The sequence below is a fragment of the Furipterus horrens genome, unplaced genomic scaffold (assembly GCF_987537825.1).
Source record: "Furipterus horrens unplaced genomic scaffold, mFurHor1.1.pri manual_scaffold_7, whole genome shotgun sequence".
NCBI lineage: Eukaryota > Metazoa > Chordata > Mammalia > Chiroptera > Furipteridae > Furipterus > Furipterus horrens.
Window position 1 is genome coordinate 58,195,542 of NW_028327177.1, and position 21,499 is coordinate 58,217,040.

Here is a 21,499-nt window from a genome sequence, read left to right on the forward strand (position 1 = left end):
CCCTTGCAATGTAACAGGAGCAAGAGCTCTACCTAAGACACTGGGGCAAACAAACACAGGAGCCTGTCAAGATGAGAAGACAGAGAAGTATGGCCCAAAAGGGGGAACAAATCAAAGTTCCAGTGAGAGAACTAAGCGACGAAGAAATGGCCAACCTAACAAATAGGGAGAGCCAACCTAATAGATGCAGAGTTCAAAACACTGTTGATAAAGATGCTCACAGGCTTGACAGATATGCTTGAGTACAGCAAATGCATAAGAGACGAAATAAAGGCTATGTTAAGTAAGACAAAGGCAAATCCACACAAAACCAATGGTGAAGGGAAGAAAACCAGGGTTCAAATCAATGATTTAGAACATAAGGAAGAAAAAAACAACCAGTACAGAATGAGGAAACAAGAATTGAAAAAAATGAGGAGAGGCTTCGGAACCTCTGGGACACCTTTAAACGTGCAAACATCCGAATCATAGGGGTTCCAGAAGGAGAAGAGGAAGAGCAAGAAATTGAAAGCTTATGTGAAAAAATAATGGAGGAAAACTTCCTGAATTTGGCAAAGGAAATAGACATATATGTTCAGGTAACACAGAGAGTCCTAAACAAGCTAGACCCAAAAAGGAAGACACAAAGACACATCATCATTAAAATGCCAAAAATTCAAGATAAAGAGAGAATCTTAAAAACAGCAAGAGAAAAGCAGAGGTGCCTATAATACTATCAGCTGATTTCTCAAAAGAAACTTTGGAGGCAAGAAGGGACTGGCAAGAAGTATTCAATGTGATGACAGCAAGGACTTACAACCAAGATTACTCTATCCAGCAAAGCTATCATTTAGAATGCAAGTGCAGATGAAGTGCTTCCCAGACAAGGTAAAGCTAAAAGAGTTCATCATCACGAAACCATTATGAGGGACTTATTTAAGTAAAGAAGATCAAAACTATGAACACTAAAATGACAACAAACTCACAATTATCAACAACTGAATCTGAAAAATAAAAACAAAATCCTCAGGAAACCAGAATAGGAACAGAATCATAGGTATGGGGATCATTCGGAAGGTTATCAGCTGGGAGGGGGAAGGGGGAGAAATGGGGAAATGGTGCAGGGATCAAGAAGTATAATCGGTTGGTACGAAATAGACAGGGGGAAGTTAAGAATAATATAGGAAAGGGTGAAGCCAAAGAACTTATATGCATGACCCATGGATATGAACTAAGGTGGGTGGGATTGCTGAAGGGGAGGGATGTACTGGGCAGAAGGGAGCAAAGGGGAATAAAAAAATGGAACTACCGTAATAGCATAATCAATGAAACATACTTAAAAAAAAAAAAAAAAAAGACTGAAAAATAATGAGCTAAACATCCATCTTAAGAAATATTAACCCCTCGCCGGTGTGGCTCAGTTGATTGACATGTTGTTCCATAAACTGAAACGTCTTGGGGTTGGTTCCTGGTCAGGGCACATACCTGGCTTTGGTCCCCAGTCAAGGTACGTACCAAAGACAGCCAGTTGGTGCTTCTCTCTCATATTGATGTTTCTTTCCCTCTCTCTCCCTGTTCCTTCCCCTCTCTCAAAAATCAATAAACATATCCCCCAGGTGCGGATAATAAAGATTTATTAAGAAAAAAATAAATCCAAAGAAAACAGAAGAATAAAGACAAATGCAGAAATTAAGGAAACGGAGAAGGAAGTACAAAAGAGAAGTTCAAAAAGCCAAAAGCTGGTTCCCTTCAAAGAATAATAAACTGATAAACCAAAAGTAAGACTGATTGGGGAAAAAAAAAAGAAGACAGAAATAAGCATGAAAATGGAAGATTAAAATAGCTTCTGTAACATTATAAAATAGGAATATTAAATACTTCAGTTAAAATTTTATGAAAATTAAGATAAAATGAAAAAATTCTAAAGAATATAATTATCAAAAAAAAAAAAAGTAAGAATAAACCAGTAACTGTATAGGCTTATTATTACTAAAAAAGTTAAAACCATAATTTTTTAAAATTCCACAAAAAAGCTAAGAGCTTCTCCAAGAAGTTCTATCCAAAATTAAAAAATAATGCTAATTCATCCAAGATTAGAAAAAAAGGAATCAGGCCTCAATTACTCAGTGAGGAATCAACTTTGATTCCAAAATCCAACAAGAACTGTATAAGAAATAAAATTTACAGACCCGTTTCACTCATAAATATAAATGCAAAGTTTAAACCATATAATAGTACATTAAACAAAACAATATATAAAAAGAATCATGAGAAAGTTAGGTTTACTCCAGAAATGCAAGGCAGGTCTAACATTTGAATGTCAAACAAAATCAATTAATGGAAATTGCTATATTAATGGGTTAAGGAGATAAACCATGTGGCCATCATAATAAATGGAACAAAATCATTTGATGTAACTCAATGTACATTTATAATAAAAACTCTTAGGGAAAGAAGGAAGCTTCCTTAGTATAATAAAGAGCACTTTACCAAAAACAAAACAAAACAAAAGAAAACGAAAAAATCCTACAGCAAAACTCAGCAAACATTATACTTAATGTTGATTTTGAAATTACAACATAACAAGGAAGACCTCAATTTTTACCAGTATTTAGCATTTTACTACAAATCCTGGACAGAGCAATAAGGCAAGAAAGAAAAAGGTATATAAGTTAAAGTGTAAAAACAAACTCATTATTTGCTGATATGAAATATATATGTGTGAAATCCAAGAAAACCTTACAAATAAATTGTAAAAATTTATGAGCATAACTTCTCTATATTAAAAGGTAGGATACAAAAGTCAACTGCATTTGTATATTTCATCAATAATCGTGTGGAAAATGAAAAATATTAAAGATACTATTTACACTAAATTAAAATAAAATAAACCCTGGCTGGTTTGGCTCAGTGGATTGAGCGTCGGCCTGCGAGCTAAGTGTCGCTGGTTCGATCTTCCAGTCAGGGCACATCAGAGAAGGAAAACTCTGATTCCAAAAAACCTCCGCTGCCTTGCGGCATACCTCTTCAGGGAAAAGGCTAAGGGAGTAAACCCCGACAGAAAATCCGGAGCCGGAGTCCCTAAGGCGGTTTGACGTTGTAGTCAACACCGGCAACTCCTGCGGCGCACCTGAAGCCAAGCTGTATTGACTCCGTCTTTCCCTTGGATCCTTCAGCTGCAAAGAGAGGGGGGGTCTGCTGCATGGGCAACAGCAGACCCTCCATATCACCCTGCCCAGGCTCTGTAGCTTCAGCTTCACTGGAGAGGACACTCCAGCGACATCGCAAGATGTCGATTCAACACGGGAGGAGACAGATACCGTGTCACTCCCGAGTCGGACTGCACAGCCATTCTCGGCGGTGCAGATAGACTCTTAAGAAGCTACACCATCGTCTCTCGAGACGGACGGCTGCCGACGACGAAAATAAAATACCTTTACACAGAAAACTAAGCATTATTGAGAAAAATTAAGATAAACCTAAGAGAGATGTGCTGTGTTCATGTATTGTAGACTCAATGTTATAACAATACCAATTCTCTTGACTTATAAAGTCAATGAATTCCCATCAAAATCACACACATTTTTAGAATATTCACAAGCTGATTCCAAAATGTGCATGGAAGTGCAAAGTACTAAGAGCAGTCAAGACCTTTCTGAGAAAGTACAAGGTGGGACACTTATTCTTCTAGGTATCTAGATTTATTATCAAGTTAACATAAGGACAAAGACAGATAAACTTGACTACATTAAAACTGATGACTTTTGTTCCTCAAAAAGCATCATTAAAAGAAAGAAAGGAAAGTCACAACACAAGAGAAGATAACTGAAATGCCACATCAGTGCAAAAGGCTTACATTACACATTATATAGAGGGTTCTTGTAAGTCAGTTTTTCTTAAAGCCTGTAGAAAAATGAGCAAGAGAGTTGAACAGGCATTCTGTATCTGAAAATGTGGAATACTTTATCAGATGTCATTATGCTTTGTTTAAAAAAATTAGAGGGACTTTTGGCCATGATGGAGGCATAGGTAGACACGCTTTACCTCCTTACCCAAACATAAGACGGAGTACATCTACTTCAAAACAGAAAACAAGCAAAACTACCAGAAAATTGAACTGCACAGAAGTCCAATAAAGATATAAAGAAGCAATACTCATTCAGACAAGTAGGAGGAGCAGAGACACTGAGCTGGGACAGAAAGGACACAGTGTGGTAGTAGTGGCAAGGCAATGGCTGTGGCCAGCCAGCAGAATGAGTGGTGACACATTATAAAAGTGGGGAGGGACACCTGGGGAGCAATTCCAGCCCCAGGCCAGACCAGTGCCAGGAAAATAAAGCCTCATTGCTTCTGGCTGTGAAAACCAGTGGGGGTTGGGGTAGAACAAGAAACTGCTAGTTTCTCGGGACAGTCCATTTAGAGGGCTAACATGGTCCTAGAATGTTCACAAACCCTCTCCCTCTGGAAATCGTCACCAGGGCAACAGCTAGACGGTCTCCAGTAGCATATGGGAAGTGGGTGAGATGACTGGAAAAGGGGCGAGTGCTGAGCAAGTGGCGTTCCCTCTCCAACCCCTCCCCCACATACAGTGCTACAAGGCTGTGAAACTGGTTGCTCAGCACTGACCAAACACTTAAAGCTCTGCCCCTTACAATGTAACAGGTATGGCAGCTCTGCCTACGACACAGAGGCAAACACTGGAGGCTGTCAAGTTGAGATGACAGAGAAGCATGGCCTAAAAGAGGGAGCAGATCAAGGCTCCAGAGGGAGAACTTAAGTGAAAAGGAGATTGCCAACCTAACAGACACAGAATTCAAAATGCTGGTGATAACAATGCTCACAGAAATGATTGAGTATGGCAAACACATAAGGGAAGAAGGGAAGGCTGTACACTAAATGAAATGCAAAGAAATCCACATGAAACAATAGCGAAGTGAAGGAAGCTGGGGTTCAATCAATGTACTGGAACATAAGGAAGAAATAAACAGTCAACCAGTACAGAATGAAGAAACAAGAATTGAAAAGAATGAGAGGCGAAGGAAACTCTGGGACAACTTTTAATGTACCAACATCCAAATCACAGGGGTGCCAGGAGACAAGGAAAAGCAAGAAATTGAAAACTTATTTGAAAAAATAGTGAAGGAAAACTTTCCTAATTTGGCAAAGGAAACAGACATACAAGTCCAGGAAGCAAAGAGTCCCAAACAAGCTAGACTCAAAGAGGACCACACCAAGACACATCATAATTAAAATGTTAAAGGTTAAAGATAAAGAGAGAATCTAAAAAGTGGCAAGAGAAAAGCAGAGAGTTATGTACAAAGGAGTTTCTATAAGACTAACAGCTGATTTCTCAAAAGAAAGTTTGCAGGCAAGAAGGGACTGGCAAGAATTATTCAAATGATCAAAAGCGAGGACCTACAACCTAGATTATTCTATCCAGCAAAGCGATCATTTAGATTGAAAGGGCAGATAAAGTGCTTCCCAGACAAGGTAAAATTAAAAGAATTCATCATCACCAAGCCATTATTATATGAAATGTTAAAGGGACATGTTTAAGAAAAACAAGAAGATCAAAACTATGAATAGCAAACTGACAACCAACTCACAACTACCAACAAATGAATCTAAAAACCAAACTAAGCAAACAACTAGAACAGAAACAGAACCATAGATATAGAGATCAGATGGAGAGTTATCAGTGGGGAGGTGGAAGGTGGAGAATGGGGGAAAAGGTACCTGGATCAAGAAGCATAACTGGTGGGTACAAAATAGACACGGAGACATTAAGAATAGTAAAGTAAATGGAGAAACCAAAGAACTAATATGCATGACCCATGGACATGAACTAAAGGTCGGGGAGAATGCTGGAAGGAAGGGATGTACTGGACAGAGGGGGCAAAGGGGTAAAAAACTGAGACAACTATAATAGCATAATCAATAATATACTTAAAAAAAAGCTCTAAAAAAACTAGAAAACTTCATTAGCTTCTTGCTACGTTAGTAAAATTTCACAATGACAATATACTGGGTACTACCAATGAATGGGTATGTGGTACAACTAAATCCAGTTTCCAGATATAAAGCATGATACTTCTATCCCTAGTTTCCTTTTTTGCTTTTGTGTGATACTGGCTATTTCACTTGTCTCAGAACATACAGATTCCCATCTGGTACTCACTTGTGGACTGTTTACCATTTAGTCTTACATAATTATTTATAGTTTTGTGGTGCTATTTCCATTGCTACTTTTAAGCTTCAGTGAACCAACTACTTTTAAGGGACTAGGGATATATAATACAGAGGAGAAAAAACTTTAAACAATGTACAAGCTATATATCAAAGAAATTGTACTTTTTAAGAGAATTTTAGTCAGAATGAGCTATAGTTTTTATAATATATGAAACATTGAAAATATATTCATTATAGAATTTCTGTTAACTATCACAAATCTCATAGTTAAAATATGTGCAGTGTTTTTGAAATATTCATTGCTTTTTCTTCTGATACCAGAGACTACCACATTATGACAAATCAACAGTAACTTATGGGCCTCACTCAGAAGCACTGGTCTAGTACTGTTCATGGCATATCTTTGGAGCCAGGTGAACACTTACCACCTCTCATGTTTGTGTGGGCCTGTACCTGCCCTGAACACAACAGGCCGCAGGCATAATGTGCTTAAGTCCATGGCTGGAACTAGCCTTTGCTACCCAGTGTTTTTTCCAGTGTTTGGTTTGTTCCCAGCTTCAACAGCCTTTGTGTTGCTGCTGGAGTGCTTGCTAGCTGAAAGATCAGGCCAGCTATGTCAGAAGCTTCCTTCTACTGCTCTAAGTGTCAAAAGACTGGCCAAAGTAAATGGAAGCAAAATATCACTGAAAGTAAAAATGTTTAATCTGTTTTCACATGCTGTGTACATGGCACACACTCTGATTCAATTTTTCTGCTGTTCATCTCTACATCTCACCTGTCTACACAGGCCCAAGCCTTTGGCTCCAGGTACTGCTCTTGGACATGCTGCTCCTATCTTGGTACTCACCTTGCATCTGTGTCTGCTGTCACCTTGCATCTGTGTCTGCTGGCTTTCCATATGACCTATTCTGATTCCTTCAAGACTTAAATTCTAGAACAGATGCTTTCAGAATCATTTTTCCTATTCACCCACCCCTTGTCTCACGCAAGTTCTTACAGAGCCATGGTTCAATAGTTTGTTAGCAGCTACCCTAAGTTATTTGTTAATATTTAATAAGATTGCTATAAAAAATTAAATTAACAAAATTTTAATATAAAGTAAAATAAATTTAGAAAGACTGCTGTGCTGAAGGACTTTGATTCTGTGCTAACAGAAGTCGTCGTCGGCAGCCATCCGTCTCGAGAGAGGATGGTGTAGCTTCTTAAGAGTCTATCTGCACCGCCGAGAATGGCTGTGCAGTCCAACTCGGGAGTGACACAGTATCTGTCTCCTCCCGTGTTAAATCGACATCTTGCAATGACGCTGGAGTGTCCTCTCCAGTGGAGCTGAAGCTACAGAGCCTGGGCAGGGTGATATGGAGGGTCTGCTGTTGCCCATGCGGCAGACCCCCCCTCTCTTCGCAGCTGAAGGATCCAAGGGAAAGACGGAGTCAATACAGCTTGGCTTCAGGTGCGCCGCAGGAGTTGTCGGTGTTGACTACAACGTCAAACCGCCTTAGGGACTCCGGCTCCGGATTTTCTGTCGGGGTTTACTCCCTTAGCCTTTCCCCTGAAGAGGTATGCCGCAAGGCAGCGGAGGTTTTTGGGAGTCAGAGTTTTCCTTCTCTGAGCTAACAGAAGTAACTTACAAAAAAATAACTTCTGTATAAAAGCCAAACAGGTATTCAATAAACTTCATAATTCACCTTTCCAGAAAACCTCACATATTTTTAACTATTATAAACAAGATTCTTATGCTAAAATGGTAATTTCTCTGGAAAAAATTTCAACTTTGCTATGCAATAAATTCCAGACTGCAGATTGTTTTAGAAGATAATTTAAATACATCAAGACCTCAAAAACCTAACAAAAAGTTCTAAAATAGCATTTACCAAAAACTTAATTTATTATCTTTCATTGAGTCACAAACTAAATTGATGAAATTTGCTTATATGTTTTTAAAAACCTAGAGATCTTAATCACAAGTAGAAAAATTAACATTATATGATATATAATAATACGGTGTGCTGATATGCAATTTAACTTAGTTAATATCATTTTTCACTTTGAAAAATTAAAATATCTATGTCCAAAAAAATAAAAAGCTTTAAGAAGTTTTCTCTGGAACTAATACCCAAATAATGTCATCAGAGATTTTCTTTCATCTAGAAATCAATACAAGTAACTGCATACAGGTTACAACAAATTTACATTTTGGTGATAAATAAATATTTGCATATTATCTCCAGATATTTTACTTCCACGTTCAATTTTAACAAATGATAACATTGCTTAAGTAGTTTGTACAAAAGCCTTTACTTTGATAAAGTTGCTGCCATACAGTAATGAATCCACTGGGGCTTCCAGAAGGGGAAAAAACAATACAAATTCAGTGTGAAAACGTAAAAGCACAGCCTAATGTTCCAATTTGACTAGAATGTTATGAATACACATAAAATGCAAGCTGGTGTAAGGTACTCTAAATTTCTCCTTCAAAAGGGATACTCAATATAACCCATTGAAAAGGAACTGTTTAATGAAGTCAAGGCTAGTTTTTATTTCTCATACACATCTGAAATTTAGGTAATGTTTTTCCTTCTAGCTTTGTAGGTCAAAGAATACTTTCTAGAATTCTTCAAATCTAAGAATGTGAAAAGAAAACACTGCTGCATATATTTTACAGGGTGAAGATACTAGAACAATGCTGTTCTGGGTCCTAATGACATCTAGAACACAATGGTTTACTAACCACAGATGAATTCCCCTCTGTGAATGTCTAGGTTCCCAGCAGTGGTTTATCTGTGACTACATAATAAGTTTACATCTCCAACAAAAGCCAAATATGCTAGCTCCCAATCAGGCAGGCAGACAGCAAATATACATCAAAGGTTTATTAAGGCCCTATTATATACAGACCACTGTATTGGATACTGTGAGATAAAGAAACATAAAGATTATAAGTTAGGAAGGAAGATAAAAGTTCAGATATGCATGAAAAGTTCATCAACATGAGAGGCCATGCTTGAGAATCAAAATTTCTCCCATATGTTCAGCACTTGATAAATATCTGTTCATTTTAACTGGATTATATTAAAGGTGAGATTCATGGGTTTGTTATAATTGATAAGTCAATTATAACAAAAACAGTTTGGAGACACTAAGGAAAATTTAAATATAGACTGATTATTAAATGATTCTAATGAATCATGCCTAATGTAAGAAAATATAGGAAAAACTTACATTTTTTTAGAGTTACACACTAAATATGTAGGTTGAAATGACATATAGTTAGAAATCAGCTTTGAAATTCTTCAGGAAAAGAAGGAAGGGAGGGAGGAAGGAAAGAAAACTTAACAACTGAATCAAATGTGGTAAAAAATCTAAAATGTTGTGTCTGAATGTTGCGCATATTCCCCAACATGTTCTTTCCAGTACACTATTAAATATATCTACCTTTGGATATGTTTGAAATTTTCATAATAAAAATTAAATGTATCTTCAACACTGAGGCTTGAATTGGCAACTGTTGAAGCACAGATGGGATATGAAAGAAGGAGGGCAGTCTACCTCATTGCCAGTCCCTGTCCATCTGCCAATCCACTAGCAACCACACTCCAACTTTCTTGGCTGCACAACACCACAGTTGAAACTCAGCAACTCTGAGTCCTTCAGTCCTCACCATGGTTAGGGAGACAGCTAGCTCTCTTTTGCTTATTTTCCTGAAAACCCAAAGTTCATACTCTTGGCCCTGTTCCATCTACATCCATCCTTCTCAATTTTGTTTCTAATTCCATCTGTCTCCTAGTCCCGGTAGTTAATAGACTCTGGCTGCACAATGTAACACAGTAAGATAGAGAAAAGCCTTCTAAATGATAAACTCTGGACTAAATAACCTGTGTGAACTCAGTCCCTTCAAAACTCTTCTGTCTATTCTAATATGTCCTTGACACTTGAATGTTTCAACCAAGGTGTGGAGGGAATAAATTCTCTAAGGGTAGATAGTGTTACTTCCTGCTATTAATTCCTAGGTGGTGGCCTTTCCTCCATATCCCTATTTCAACTACAGATTTCTAGATATTTTTTCAATAATTAAAAAAACTCTTCTTATATAAAAGTTAGAAATACCTGCATCACAAATTCCCGACGTCGAGGCATTCCTCTCTCTGAAAGCAAAACATAGTCTGGCTCCTTCTCCTTTTTGGCCTGTTGAATTTGAGCCAGGCGGCTAATGGGGTTCATTCCTTGACCATATTCTGGTCCAGCCTGAAAAGCAGTATAAGAAAAAATTTCAAAACATGCTTGTAAAACTTTTTATTGAATTCTAAAAGTGGTTCTCTCCTTCACCCCTACACCCCAAAACTGTGACTAGAGAAGATAAGTGAGAGTCATTTATCAAGATTTAGGAAGGAAAAGCATAAAACAGATCTGAAACTAAGGCTTGTATGGATGGGACTTAGGGCTTAGAGGTATTACCGATAAATTAGGTCAATTATTCTGCTTTTAAATTCTTCAGAGTAGCTACTTCATACTTCTGTTCATCAAAAAACACCAAAAGAATAGAAGACAAGCCATGAACTGAAAAGAGATATTTGCAATACATATAACTAAAAAAAAATAATAAATCCAGTATCCAAAATATATTTTTAAAACTCCTAAAAAGTATTAAGAAAAGTACAATCTAAAATTAAAATGGGCAAAAAATCAATAGATATTTAACAGATGGAAAACAGATAATCAATCTCATTAGGACTCAGAAAATGCATATTAAAAGCACACCCATCAAATTAGCAAAAATTAAGAAGCCTGACAGCCCTGCTTGGTCAGGATAGAGGGTAACAGAAACTTATCAATGCTAACAGTAATATAAAATGGGAAACAATCTGACAATGTCTAGGAAAGCTAAAGATGGTACATGTATTCCCTGGCAAGGGCCTATTCATCATCATGTATATGCCCTAGAAAAATGTTACACGTATGTGCTACATCATACATTCAGGAGTATCGATAACTACATTATTTGAAATAGCAAAAACAAAACAAAAAAACTAAAAGTAACCTAAACATTCATCAAAAGAAGAATAGATAAATTATGGCAAGTTCATACAATGGAATGGCATAGCACAGTGAAAATAAAAAACTATTGCTTACATGCATCAAGATAAATGAATTTCAGAAAAAAATGTTAAAGGAGAAAAGCAAGCACAGAATACATATACTATGATGTAATTTAAGTAAAACTCAACGCTGAAATTAAGTAATAAGATCTCAATAAATGGAGAAACATGTTCATGGGTCAGAAGACTCAACATTGTTAAAGTGTTAATTTTCCTCAAACTGATCTATCAAGTCATTTCATTCCCAATCAAAATCCCAGCAGGCATTTTTTGGTAATAATTAATAAGCCATTGCTAAAATTCATGTGGAAATGGAAAGGATAAATAACCAAAACAACTCTGAAAAGTAGGGGGAATTAAAGTATCTAATTTCAAGTTCAATATAAAGCTATGGTAATCCAAACAGTATGTGTGCTATCAGCATAAAGACAGAGACCAATGAAACAACTGCATCCAGGAATAGATCCACACATACACGGTTAATTGACTTTTGTTAAAGGTGCAAAAGCAATTTCATATAAAAAGGATATTCTTTTCAACCAATGGTACTAAAACAAGTTGGATATTCATATGCAAAAATATTTTTTTTCAATCCATACTTTATACCATTTTTAAAAACTATTTCAAAATGGCCCATAGACTTAAATATAATATCTAAAACTGTAAAATTTCCAGAAAAAAATACAGAAAAAATTTTTGTGACTTGGTTGCATGACAATTTCTTAGATAAAACACCAAAAATAACACTCCATAAAAACAGTAACAACAATAATAAATTGGACTTATTCAAAATTATTAACTTTTGTTCTTTGAAAAAGACAAGTCATAGGCTTGGAGAAATATTTGCAAACGTTTTTTATCTGATAAAGAACTTGTATCCAGAATGTATAAAGACTTCTCAAAATTCAATAGTAAATTTATTATTTAAAATGGGCAACTAGAAATTTGTAGGTTTAAAGATTTGAACAACACCTCATCAAGCCTCATGTGCTACTAAACACATAAAAAATGCTCAAGTTGATCTGACTTCCAGCCAAGTTGGAGGCCTAGACTGACATGCTCCGTCTTCCTCCACAACTAAGAAGGATTACAACTACCACAAAACCAGAAATAACCAGAAGTCCCAGAAAATAAAGCTACATGGAAATTGAACATATGAAGTTATAAACAAGTGGTGCTCGTCTGGATGGGTAGGAGGGGCAAAGCCGGGGCAGAGAGGTCAAGCTGTGCTGGTGGCGGCAGCTGTAGCGACAGGTGGCAGGACTGAGGTAAACACAGATGCCCGTATTTAAGTGGAGGGGAGAAGCGCCAGGGGAGCACCCCTAGCTGCAGAAGAAACCTGTCAGCTCACGATTCCAATGCCAGGGAAGGCACACCCTCATTACCTTGGACTGTGAGGCCCAGAGGGCATGGGGACGGAGGAGGAGGCGGCGCCCGGTCTCTCAGCAGAGAGAGAACGGCAGGAATCCATCTTGGACCCCTACCCCCACACAAAGAGTCACAATGTCGTGAGAAGGGTTGCCCAGTAGTGATGGGTGCATGGGGCTCCACTCCCTATAGCATAAGAGGTGTGACAACCCCGCCCAGGAAGCAAAAAACTGCCAGGATGGCAGGGATAATGATAGAGATCCCAATCACGCAGCTGATCAGAAAGCAAATACACAAATTAATGGATGAACAGATAAATAATCTTTCTGAGGCTCCCTTCAGAGCTGTAGTTATAAGACAGCTCACAGAAATAACAGCGGGACTTAATCAAGACAGGGAAAGAATGAAGGCTAGTCCTGCTGAAATTAACAAAAACACATACAAAACTAGTGGTGAGGGCAAGAAAACCAGGGATCAAATCAACAAATCAGAACATAGGGAAGGAACAAATAGTCACACAGTGCAGAAAGAGAAAACAAAAAGTGAGGAAAATGAGAAGCTCAGAAACCTCTGGGAGAACTATAAGAGAGCGAACATTAGAATTATAGGGATGCCAGAAGGTGAAAAAGAAGAACTAAAAATTGAAAAATTATGTGAAAAATAATGAAGCAGAACTTCCCGAACTTGGGGAAGGAAATAGATTTATAGGTCCAGGAAGCACAGAGAGTTCCAAATAAACTGGACCCAGGGAGAACCACACATTATAATCAAAATTTCAAAAATTAAAGATAAAGAGAGAATCTTAAAAGGAGCAAGAAATAATAATTATGTACAAAGGAGTCCCAATTAGACTATGAACTGATTTCTCAAAGGAGACTCTGCAGGCAAGAAGGGACTGGCAATAAATATTTAAAGTAATGAAAATGAAAAACCTACAACCACAATTACTCTATCCAGCGAAGCTGTCATTCAGAATAGAAGGGCAGAGAAAGTGCTTCCGGGACAAAGTAAAACTGAAGGAGTTCATTAGATCCAAACCACTGTTATATGAGATGTTAAAGGGACTTGTTTAGAAGGAGGATCAAAACTATGAACATTAAAATGAAAACTGTATCACAACAACCAACAATAGAAGCTCAGGAATCGAAACAAAGGCAAACTAAGTAGGCAACGAGAGTGGGAAAAGAATTATAGGTATGGGGAACATATAGGGGGGAGGTCAGCGGGGAGAGGGAAGGGGTAAAGAGAGGGAGATGATACAGGAATTAAGAAGCATATTAGGAGGGAGTGGAGTAGACAGGAAGATGTTGAGAAGAACTATATGCACAACCAATGGGCATCGACTAAGTGGGGGGCACAAATGGAGGGAGGGGCAGTCACTAGGTGGAGGGGAGCAGAGGGAAAAGAAATTGGGACAACTGTAACAGCATAATCAATAAAACATTTAAAAGTATATATTGATAGACTTGAAATTGAAAAAAAAAAGTGAATCCTTCAAAAAATAAAATGCTCAAGTCATTAGTCACTAGAGAAATGTGAAATCAAACCACAACGAGATACCAAAACATGTATCTGAATGACTGAAATTTAAAACTATACACATTAGGAAGGATGTGCAACAACAAGAATCACACACATGACTAATGAGAATGTAAAATACTATAATCCCTTTGAAAAATAATTGACAGTTTCCTAAAATGTTGAATATATACCTATTAAATGACAAAGTCATTCCACTCATTAGTATTTGCCCACAAGAAATGAAAGCGTATGTCCATAAGACGTATACATAAATGTAAGTGGCAGCTTTGTTTGCAATATCCCCAAACTAGAAGCATCCCAAATATCTGCCTGGGGAGAACAGATAAACAAATTATGGTATATCCATACAATAGAACACTACTTAGCAATAAAATAGAACCAATAATTGGTACATGCAACAATAAAGATGAATCTCAAAACGATTATGCTTAGTAAAAGAAGCTAGACAAAACAAGAGTGGGTTGCTTGGGAACTGAGAGTGGGGGAAAACTAAGGGGCACAAGAACACATTTGAGGACAATGGATAGATTCATTATCTTGATAGTTTCACAAGTGTATACATACGAGATCTGTCTGGAAAGTATCTAGTCATGTACTACGAAAAATATGAGATATTTATTGAAGAAGATACAAGACACAAGAAACATTGTACACAGGACAATCACACCTCAGTCCCCTTAAAAGTAGGCACCTTGGGACTACACACAGTTCTAATCACTATCAGCTGTCATGTCGTATTTTCCTGAATTTCATTGATTCTCTGAAATCTCTTGCCTTTCAAAGGGGATTTTAGTTATGGGAAAAGCCAGAAGTCAGGGGGTGCCAAATCTGAGCTGTAGGGGGCTTAGTCACCTGGGTGATTTGATATTTTGCCAAAAAACTGCATGATATGTGATGCATGAGTGAGTGAATTGTCATGATGAAGCTGCCAATCACCAGTTGCCCATAGCTGCAGCCTTCTGAATCATCCAAATAATTTCCATGGAGGAATGTTCAAGTTTAATGCAAAATTTGATGCAGATCTGTTGCTCTACTCACTCAGTCATTTTGAACGCATTGGCCACAGAGTACACATGCTCACTCAACAGCTTCTACCTCCCTCACAGACTAGTAAAGTGAAGTCGTCATTGTTCATGCATGCGCATTCCAGTCCACTTGCCTTCGCTGCCAGGTTACAGTGATGTAGTGCAAACCGTTCTTTTATTAACAATGGCTGGACTTTTTTTGGACAGACTTCATATATCAAAACATATCAAAGACTATGCTTTAAATATGTACAGTTTACTATGCACCAATTATACCTCAATAAAGCTGTTTTAAAATCTAATCAAATATCATTTTTCAGAAAAATGAACATGCAGTAAAAGTGTAAAGTAAGGAAATGTTAAACACAAAAGTAATGAAAGGTGGTTACCTATGGGAGTTGGGCAGAATGTGAACAAGGGACATACAGAAAGCTTCAACCCAATAGAAAAATGTCCTATATCCAAATCGGATGGTGGGTCTTACTTTCACATAATATGCTTTTTAACTTACTTACAAGTCTATATAAACCTTTTTAAAGGCACTCTATTTTTAACTTTATATAAAGTAATGCTTATGAATAAAGTTTATTTTTTTAACTTTTCAAAAGTTTATATATAGCTCTTTCTTAAAGGTTTAAAAACATTAAAGCATCATCCCATACACCAAAGGGCTGCGGGTTTGATTCCCAGTCAGGGCACAAATGGGAGGCAACTGATCGATGTTTCTAACAATGCTCTCTCCCCCACTCTCAAATCAATAAACATAACCTTAGGTCAAGATTTAAAAATATATATATTAAAAGGTTTAGAAATAAAAACACATTTAAAAATATTCTTTCTGCATGTAAACTAACTTTCTTCGTATATTATTCCTAGAAATGAAGGTTTGCATGTATCATATGGTCATGTATCAAATTTCCTTGAAAATTTATTCTAAAACAGGTATCAGAGACAAGGATAATCACTCTGTTACAGATGACTGTGGCAACACTAAACTTACATTAGAGCTACTACATAGTCTCAGCTCTTCCTGGGATCTGGTGAGTCTCCACCACATCTAGTTTGATGCTGCAGGTATGGCCTCCAGGTCAGGTACTGAAGAATCTTTTACATTATGTTTAGGAGTCTGGACTTTATCCAAAGAGCAACAAAAAATTACTAAATGATTTTAAGCAGAAGCATGTCATGATCTGATCAGTATTTCTAAAAGATAATACTTTTAAAATGACCATTTGATGTCAAGAGTACTTGTAAGAAGGCCAATTTTAAACCAACTGTAATAGTTCAGGTGAGAGATGGTTGTGAGCTGGACCACAAGGGTAGCAGAGGGATGGAAAGAAATCGACCGACTTAAGAAATATTCAAGTGATGGAATCAATAGGACTTGATGACTGATTGGATGTAAGGGGTAAGAGAAAAGTAAGAGATTCCCAGGTTTCTGTTTCAGCAGCTGGATGGTAGTTCCAGTCACTGTAATAATATACATTGGAGAAGAAAGCCATTTAGAAGAGAATATGATGAGTTCTGAACATGGAGTCTGAGGTGCCTGTGAAATATTAAGTGAATATATCCAAGAGGCAGGGGAGAGCACAGAAGACTATGTGGGAATCATCCCCAGAAAAAACTGACCTGAAGCCTGAGAAGTATGAAGTATGAGCTTAGGGAGAGCGTAAGAGAGAGAATGAGACTGTCAGTACTGCAACAGTTAGGTAGGAGGAAAGAAGAGAGAAAAGGGAAATTTTTCATTTTTGATAAAATTCTTGGTTCCCCTTCTATTTACATACCAAACAATAAAAATTAAGTAAATTATAAAGGAAGTAAAAAAGGACTGATGAGAAAAGACAGATAGAGGTAATAATTTATGTCAGACTGAATTCCAGTGAAAAGGTAAAGAGATTTTGAGTCTGGCATTAGAAAAAGTATGCCTAGTTCATGAAGATGTTCAAATAAATGTACTTCAGTGGCATGCTGTCTCTCTTCCTGTTTCATTTGTTTCTTTCATAAGAATGTCTTAAGTGCCAAAGGTATTGTTGTTGATAAAGATTCCAAAGACAATAATGGAGTTCCAGATAATAATGGAGTTCTGAGAACACAAAGATTAATTAGTTTCTTCCTTTGATGGATTAGGATTACTCACACTCTTAACAATTAAGTTACTCCTTGGATATCAGCTCTTAGATTATCACTCTACAAACCAGTAAGGACCGTTGTAACAGTTCTGTCCAGAAAATTTTATCAGAAAGCCTTATTTGCCATCTCATTTTATAGAAGATTAAAAACAAAATATAAACCCTAGACATCATCAGAGAGTCCTACGTTTTAACTCAACAGAGTAAATGCACAAGGAGTTCACAAGCAACCAGTTTCAAATGGGCACCCAAGTCATGAGACTAGAACCGAACCCTGACTCTGCTATGTAATCTTGGGTTAGTCTCTTAAACATCAAGGACCTCATCTATAAAATGGGGATGATACCTACATCAAAGAGTGATTGAGAGGATCAAATGAGACAATGTAACAGTTTTATTTATTTATTTTTAAATCAAGGCAAACCATCAACAGATATTTTCTCTACTGCTATTGCATATAAAGAACTGTAGACCATACATGTATAAGATATATAGGGAAGTGACAAAAAGGCTGAAAACCACTATACTATTCCAAGACAACCCATCTATTTACTGGCCCTCTCTAAGGTATGATCATAGGTGTAATTACCAAGATTCTAACTCATTGTATGTGTGCTGCTTTCTCAAAATAGCCTTACATTTCAGAGGGTTCCTATAGGCTTTATTTTAACATAAGACAGACGTAGTACAAGAAATTTCAAGTGTGAAGTATCTGAGAAAAAAAGGCAGGGGCTAACCTAATCTGGGACTGGGGAAAATCAGAGAAGGCTTCCCTAAACAAGTCAAGTTTAAGCTCAGATCTAAATGGTGGACAGGATGAAAGTTCTGGAATAATATGCTTATGTACTAGAGTTAGTAGCAAAGAATTTTGAGAATTCAAACTATTTCTCTCCTCTCTGAGGAACAGTATTCAAATAGTACTTTTGCTTTTAATAGCTATAGTTAAAATTAACAAGTTATATTTATATCCTGCTATAAAAATGTACAGATCCTTTATAGCCTAGTTTACTATTGTTAATTTGTTAAGATTAGATTTAGTTGAATAAGGTAGATAAAAGGTACTGTGCTACCATTCTGACAAAGAGCACTGTTCTTCCATTATGGATAAGCTACAAACTTTATACATTAAAACATTTAAGGAAACAGATCATGGATATGTGCACATACATATAAAATGTGAATAGATAGAGAATTAGACATAAAATAACAACAGTTAATATTTATTGGGTACTTATTATTTGTATTACTAATAAATACTTAATAATAATTACTAGTGCATTCTGTATATTATTTCAGTTCATTCTTGTAACAGTCCTATAAAGCAAGTGCAATCATTATTCCTACTTTATAAATGAGAAAATGTAAGATTAGAAAAGTTAGGTAACTTGCTCAGTCCACATGGAGATATACTCAAAATAGACTCCAAAGGTCCTGTTCTTAACAGCCACATCCTCCCTGACTGCGATGAGAGCCTATGCAAGAAAGCCAGTTGTCCTCAGAACCACCGTGACTCACAATGAGGGTAGATTGATCTACTTGGCATTTATTTTTAGTCTACCTTACATACAACGTAGAATACTGTTTCAGGGAACACATAACCTACATCTTCTCAGTGATGTAAAGGCAGTATTGATTAAAAAGAACAAGTATTTTTGTAGTTATTTAGGTAAATACGTATTTTTAAACAAAGCAAAGGTATAAAGGTATAAAACCAGAAAAATACCTAAAAGACGCTATTGGAGGAGTTAAACAAAAGAAATTCATTAAAGATAAAATGTATTTATTTTCTGTACCCTTGATTTGTAGAGCCTGATCAGAAGCAGCCTGCTAAATGAGGGATGCTGAGCAGGACACTGACATGCTGGAAAATGCAGTCTTTCTCTGCACATAGAACTCAAGTCCCATATACATCATATATACTGAACACTCATGGGCACTGTCCTCTACCAAGAGCTAATTCATCTAATTTTTCTGACTCTTGCTTCCCTTTTCTGATTAATGTAAATAAAACTTGATCCAATAAAAAAAGAGTCATCTGGAAAAGCTGTGTGTTCTGTATTCTTCCTTGGCAAGGCACACAAGATTAAAAGAATAAAAACCAAATACCAGCATTTGCCTACAGAGCTGCCAGGAGGATAAGCTGATAAAGCATGGAGTCTGGAACTAAGTCCCGCACACAGGGTGCTTCACATTCACTAGCTGCTGCTACCACCACAGGGTCAGCATTCTTCATGATTTCTACCCTGCATCCTCTAACCATTTCAGATGTCCTAAGAAGACATGATATAGCAGTGTGGTGTGCAGAAAGAACATTGGGTTAGAGATCAGAGTAGTTCAGGTTGCTCCATGGAACAAGTGAATAGAAGTAAGCAAATGCTTTGAACGCATTACATAAAACCTAATTCGTAAAATGAGGGGTAACACCCTCTACTTTACATAGTCATGATGAGAATTATCCTAAGGGTGATCATGAACAAGAAAGTATTTTTTTAAGCCATAAAAATCCTAAGTATGTAAGGTATTACCAGATGAACAAACACAGATATACAAGTGTCTAAAAAACAAAACAGAATTGTTATTGACTTATAGTCACATGTCCAACCCTGATTCTAGGACTGTATAGAATCCATAGGTTTAGACACCTGCCCAATGGAAAAACTTTTACCTATGGTTACCATAATATTTACACAGTAAAACTAATGTTCACAAGCACACACTTACTTTGACTATTGTTTTTGGGCGTTTTTTAAAAAATAGTTTTGGCTTTTCAACCACAGGAAGAGGCGGAAGTTTCTTAAGCTCCTGTAAGACAGTGGTTGCAGCTCGCTTCTTGGAGAGTTTTTTGCTATTTCCCTCTCCTTCGGCAGAGAACTCTCCCACTGACACCCGAGTAACAAAGCTTTTCATATGAGGTGGTCCACTTTCTTTAATAACCTATAAAATATAAATACAATATTAAATAACATAGAGGGACTTAAGAAGTGTTCTTATAGCATGGATCTTTTTAATAATGTTCATATCATAATCAAAACTGAAATTAAGAATTACCCCCAAGTTATAGATTTTTTAATAAAGATATTATAAAGGTATTAAATAAGGAGTATTCAGTTGTGATACTTATGATGCTTAAGAAACTAAAGTTGGAAGGACAGAAATCTAAATAAATATATTAAATTGATGCTCAAAACTGTTTTTTACTAGTTTAAAACAGGCAATTCTATGGTTAAGAAACCATAAAACAGAAAATTAAGAATACAAAATTACCACATTAATTAGGTACATAGGACATCAAAAATAATTATTTGTATATTTAAGTATATTTTATTGATTATGCTATTACAGTTCTCCCAATTTTCTTTTTCTCCCCTTTGTCCTCCTTCGCCTGATACCTCCCTTCCTTCCACCAATCCCCATGCCCTTAGATCATGTCCATGGGTCATGCATATTAGTTCTTTGGTTTCTCCACTTACTTTACTATTTTTAAAGTCTCCCTGTCTATTTTGTACCTACCAGGTATGTTTCATGATCCTGGTACCTTTTCCTCCATTCACCCCCTTCTCCCTCCCTGCTGATAACTCTCCATATGATCTCCATATCCATGGTTCTGTTCCTGTTCTAGTTGTTTGCTTAGTTTGTTTTTTTTAGATTCATTTGTTGATAGTTGTGAGTTGGTTGTCATTTTACTGTTCATAGTTTTGATCTTCTTTTTCTTAAACACGTCCCTTTAACATTTCATATAATAATGGCTTGGTGATGATGAGTTCCTTTAACTTTACCCTGTCTGGAAAACACTTTATCTGCCCTTCGAGTCAAATGATAGCTTTGCTGGATAGAGTAGTCTTGGTTGTAGGTCCTTGCTTTTCATTATTTTGAGTACTTCTTGCCAGTCCCCTCTTGCCTGCAAAATTTCTTTTGAGAAATCAGCTGAGAGTCTTATGAGAACTCCTTTGTAGATAACTCTTCTTTTCTCTTGCTGCTTTTAAGATTCTCTCTTCATCTTTAACCTTTGGCATTTTAATTATGATGTGTCTTCATCTGGTCCTCTTTGTGTCCAATTTGCTTGGGACTCTCTGTGCTTCCTGAACTTGTATGTCTATTTCCTTCACCAAATTAGGGAAGTGTTCCTTCATTATTTTTTCACAGAAGTTTTCAATTTCTTGCTCTTCTTTTTCTC

General features: G+C 36.7%; 1 protein-coding gene across 6 annotated transcripts in view; it reads right to left on the bottom strand.

Annotated features, from left to right (window-relative positions):
- STAU2 (staufen double-stranded RNA binding protein 2) overlaps positions 1 to 21,499 on the bottom strand; it is a 390,312-nt gene that overhangs the window by 255,159 nt on the left and 113,654 nt on the right. For 5 of the 6 annotated variants that reach the window (XM_090283733.1, XM_090283736.1, XM_090283732.1 and 2 more), the window contains 2 exons: positions 20,047 to 20,259; positions 10,273 to 10,410 (listed from right to left, as the gene is read on the bottom strand). In XM_090283733.1, coding sequence (XP_090139859.1) covers positions 10,273 to 10,410; positions 20,047 to 20,259 — 351 coding nt within the window. The remainder of the gene's footprint in view (positions 1 to 10,272; positions 10,411 to 20,046; positions 20,260 to 21,499) is intronic. The other variant, XM_090283735.1, reaches the window with a different exon arrangement.